General features: G+C 36.4%; 1 protein-coding gene across 1 annotated transcript in view; it reads left to right on the top strand.

Moving 5' to 3' along the window:
• The window catches only part of PIGP (phosphatidylinositol glycan anchor biosynthesis, class P), a 7433-nt gene extending 3777 nt beyond the window's left edge, over window positions 1-3656 (top strand). The window contains exons 4-5 of the mRNA XM_011987742.1: window positions 1910-2028; window positions 3312-3656. Of these exons, the coding sequence (XP_011843132.1) occupies window positions 1910-2028; window positions 3312-3442 (250 nt within the window). The 3' untranslated portion in view covers window positions 3443-3656. The remainder of the gene's footprint in view (window positions 1-1909; window positions 2029-3311) is intronic.
• The last annotated feature ends 683 nt before the right edge of the window (window positions 3657-4339 follow it).

Genomic DNA, 4339 nt, shown 5'->3' with positions numbered 1-4339 from the left:
AAAAAAAAAAAAAAAAACAAGATATAAACCACAGAAACAATAGGATAGCAGAAAAGAGTTATCAACCACATTTTGGAAAGTGGATTGTGATAGGTGAGAAGTAACTGCCTTTGTTTCTGTGATTTTCACATTGCTGAAGTAGTGAAGCCAGCAAGAATATTTGTGCCATGGAACTCCAGAATAGCTCAGACATTGGGGTACCAGGTAGCTCTTTAATTCTGGGTTAGACTGAAAACATGTTTAAAGACTTCAGCCTTGAAGTCTCCCTCTCTCATCCCTCAAAGCTGGGAGACCCGCCCTGCCCTCCCCTGCAGAAAACAGGAGTTTTACTCTCTGGCAAGATTGAGTAAGAGTCTCTAGCATGGGGGCTTCTTAGTCTGAGTGTGGGAATGAGGCATCTTACTGAAAACAGGGAAGTAAGTGAAATCTGCATGGCTTAATGAGAAGGTTTACCTCCTCCTCCATCTTCCCTCTTGGGACTTCCAGGCTTATAGACCCTACTCCTTACAGAAAAAGATAGATAGTTATTTCCTGAGGAAGCTGACCAGCCCAAGAGAAAGGATCTATAATTTCTGACATTTAGAGGACCCCGGTAAAGTGGCCAAGTCTCTTAGAGTGAGGCTCACCAGTTGACCATCCCTGCCCACATACACATAGTGCTCCAACTTACTTGTTAGCACTTCATTTTTAAATATGAATGGACTACTCTAAGTTACCAGACATTAAAATAAAGCCTCTAGCGTGAATTGAAAAAGCAGAAAAGTAAAGGGAATTTGAAGGAAATAGAGATAATGCAGGAAACAGAAAAAAATTTTTAAATAACATAAAATTCTCAAAGAGGTAAGAAAGAATTATAACTATGAAACAAGAAGAAAATGCTATGGAAAAGGAATGTTCAGGAAATTATTGTATTTGGAAATTGTAAACATGATAATTAAAATTTTAATTGAAAGATTGGAAAATAAAGGTAATCTCTAGAAATTAGAACAAAAAAATTGAAAACAGAAGAAAGTATAATGGTTAAAAATCTAACTATTAGAAGTTCCAGAAAGAGAAAATAATAGAGAACAAATCATTAAACAAAACAAAACAAAACCTGGCCAACATCTTAAGACCCCATTTCTACAAAAAAAATTAAAAATTAGCCAGGCGTGGTGGTGTGTGCCTATAGTCCCAGCTACTTGCAGGGCTGAAGTGAGCTCAGGAGGTTGAGGCTAGTGAGCCGTGATTGTGCCATTGCACTCCAGCCTGGGTAACAGAGGGAAATGCTTTCTCAAAAAAAATAAATAAATAGCACTCCATGTACATAATGATACTGAGAGGCATAATAGAGTCCTGTCAGAGAATTTGAGGCTCTGGTATTGGTGGACACATGGAAAACCAAGTGAACGGACAAAAAGATGTAATTATTCCAGAAAAAAACCCAAAATGTTGTGCAAGAAAATATATAATAATAATGCGCTGAGATCCTCATTACAAACTTGTTTATATAGTTACAATTATTTCTAAAACCTGCTGCTATAATGAGAAATTGTGATGTAAGTATAGAAGAGAAGAGGATAGGAGGAGGTTAATTCCTCATCTCCATATTAGCAAGTCTAGAGAAAATGTCTGTAATGGAAAAAATGAAGAAATAGTACTCTGCGCATGTTTTGTAACAATGAGGAGGTAGGTACCAGAAGACAGCTCAAGTGCTCAAAGCATTTCTTTTTGGAGAGAGAGACTCCGAGGTTGAGATGGTGGGATAGAGGACTACACTTTTTCATTATAAGTGAAACTATTTGTCTCTATGTACACGTATAACTTTATAAAATTTAAATTTAAAAAACGTGTTGGCTTTGTGACTGACTCTTGAGAATTACAGCTTTTTTAAAGTGTCTATTATGTACTTTAATATTCTCTTTGGCAGATACTGGGCAGTTGCATTACCTGTCTACCTCCTTATTACTATAGTAATTGGCTACGTGCTCTTGTTTGGGATTAACATGATGAGCACCTCTCCACTTGACTCCATTCATACAATCACAGGTAACTTTATATAAAAGGAAAGTCCTGGGGCAATGAAAGAGTAGAGTATTAGCACTTTTACCCAGAAAAGCAACAAAGAACAGGCTGCATAACACGGTCGTGGTGCATTCCTGTAACTCCAGCTACTTGGGAGGCTGAGGCAGGAGAATCTCCTGAACCCAGGAGGCAGAGGTTGCAGTGAGCCAAGATCACGCCACTGCACTCCAGCTTGGGCGACAAGAATGAAACGCCATCCTAAAAGAGAACACACATACACACACATTGGGACAGTAAAAAGAAGCTACTAAGAGAAATAAATACAAACTTATACAAAAGGAAATATTTGCGTGAAGGAATCAAGTTCTGATGAATATGCACTAGCTATATTCATGGAGGAAATAAATTATAATGAATTATAACACTGGTTAGCAGGTGTATGTTCCCATAAAATGACAAGTATATACTATATGTGTCTATAATATGTTCCCATTAACTTTGCCTGAGAGAAACTTCTTTTATCCTGAACAGACACTGTTGATCAAGAGATAGCAAATAGTACATGCAGACCTTGTTCAGAAAAAGGACTTTGGGGATGTGTATCCTCCTCAGGATCGTTGTGTACGCCTTATTCCAATTAGGTGGATAAAAGAGTCACAACACATTCTTCTGGTTTTATTATTTTTTTTAAGTTATTTCAAGTCTAAAGATGAAAATAAATCAGACTCCTGAGCTTGGTTAAATTCTAGAAAGTAAGGTATTTTTTAAGTTCCCTGGTATGATTTTTCAACTTTTCAAAACCTTTATTAGCCTCTACAATTTATTTCGAAAATCAATTCTATTATTTTTAAATGTCTTTCTAATACACTGCATTCCATGCATTCTTAATTGGAATTGGCAGCAAATAGATAATTTGTGCAAAGAGGGGAAATTGTTAAGTTTGCATGAATATTTATACCAAATGATTTAATAGTTTTGTGGTGTTGATTTAAATACATTTTCAAGGCCTGGATATAATTCTGTTCCCATGAGAAATGTGCAAATGAGACTTTAATCATCATTGTACAGTTGATTAAAATACTAATTTCTTTCCAAGTTAGAGATAAAAAAATACTTTACCAATTATGTTTTTATTTTAATAGGGACATTTCTTCTAAAGACAGGATTTATCATTTAATTATGTTAAACATGATGTTTGTCACTATCCAAACATCGGCCTAGTAAACTATGTGGTGGGTCTCCATCAGACACAGAGACTGTAGAAGAAATTGCTTGGGTAAACAGAACTTTTTGGTCTTTTCTTACAGATAACTATGCTAAAAATCAACAGCAGAAGAAATACCAAGAGGAGGCCATTCCAGCATTAAGAGATATTTCTATTAGTGAAGTAAACCAGATGTTCTTTCTTGCAGCCAAAGAACTTTACACCAAAAACTGAACTGTATGTAACCATACTAACACCAAGCACGTATTTATTTATACGTTTTTGCCATTATAATTTTGGCCATAAATTAATTTGACCATCTCTCTTATTAATAGAGAAGTAAAAAATGTCAGTTGACCTTCTCTTAGATTATATTCAATGAATATTGTAAATGTTCTGAAGTATTAATTGTTAATGAACAGAATAAATCCAATATTGCATTACCATATAGCAGACTTTAAAAAAAAATCAGTGTCAGTATAATCAAGAAGTTCCTCCAGAGAGGCATTTATATTGTAATTTGCAAAGGGCAATGGTGTCCTTCCTCCTGTTTATCCTGAGGGGCCCAGAATTCAAATCCTTAGTTTTGGGGGAGGGTACATTTAGTACTTGTGCCATCAGATTTATGTCTAAGACACAAATATTTGTTGAGTACTCATTGTGTACCAGGTATTTTTCTAGGCACTGGTGATGAAGTAATGGTAAGATTCTTTCTCAAAGAGCTTACGTTTTTAGAGGCATGGTGAGGTGACTAAGCAAATAAATAAGGAAATGTAATTTGATGAGTGCTATGCAGAGAATTAAGATAATGTATTCTAGAATGCAAAGGGATGACTAGTTCACATTGGGTGGTCAAGGAAGGCCTCTCAGAGAGAGGCTGTTGGGATCTAAGTATAAAGCAGGTGAGGCAAAGACCATAAGGTGGGAAGGAGCTTGGTGTGTCCTAAGAACAGAGAGAAGACTGGCATTGGCCTTAGAGCATACCAAACGAGAGAATGTGGTCCCAGGTTAGCCTGGAGAGACCGGGCTCAGATTGTGAAAGACTTTGTAGGTCAGTGTAGGAAGTGTGGACTTAAATGTAAGTGTGATGAGTTTGAGGCGCTTTGGGATCAAGCTATTGGGAGTCTTGAA

This window comes from Mandrillus leucophaeus, unplaced genomic scaffold (assembly GCF_000951045.1).
Source record: "Mandrillus leucophaeus isolate KB7577 unplaced genomic scaffold, Mleu.le_1.0 Scaffold315, whole genome shotgun sequence".
Lineage (NCBI taxonomy): Eukaryota > Metazoa > Chordata > Mammalia > Primates > Cercopithecidae > Mandrillus > Mandrillus leucophaeus.
The sequence above is the reverse complement of the archived record's forward strand: the minus strand, read 5'-3'. Positions and strand labels throughout refer to the sequence as shown.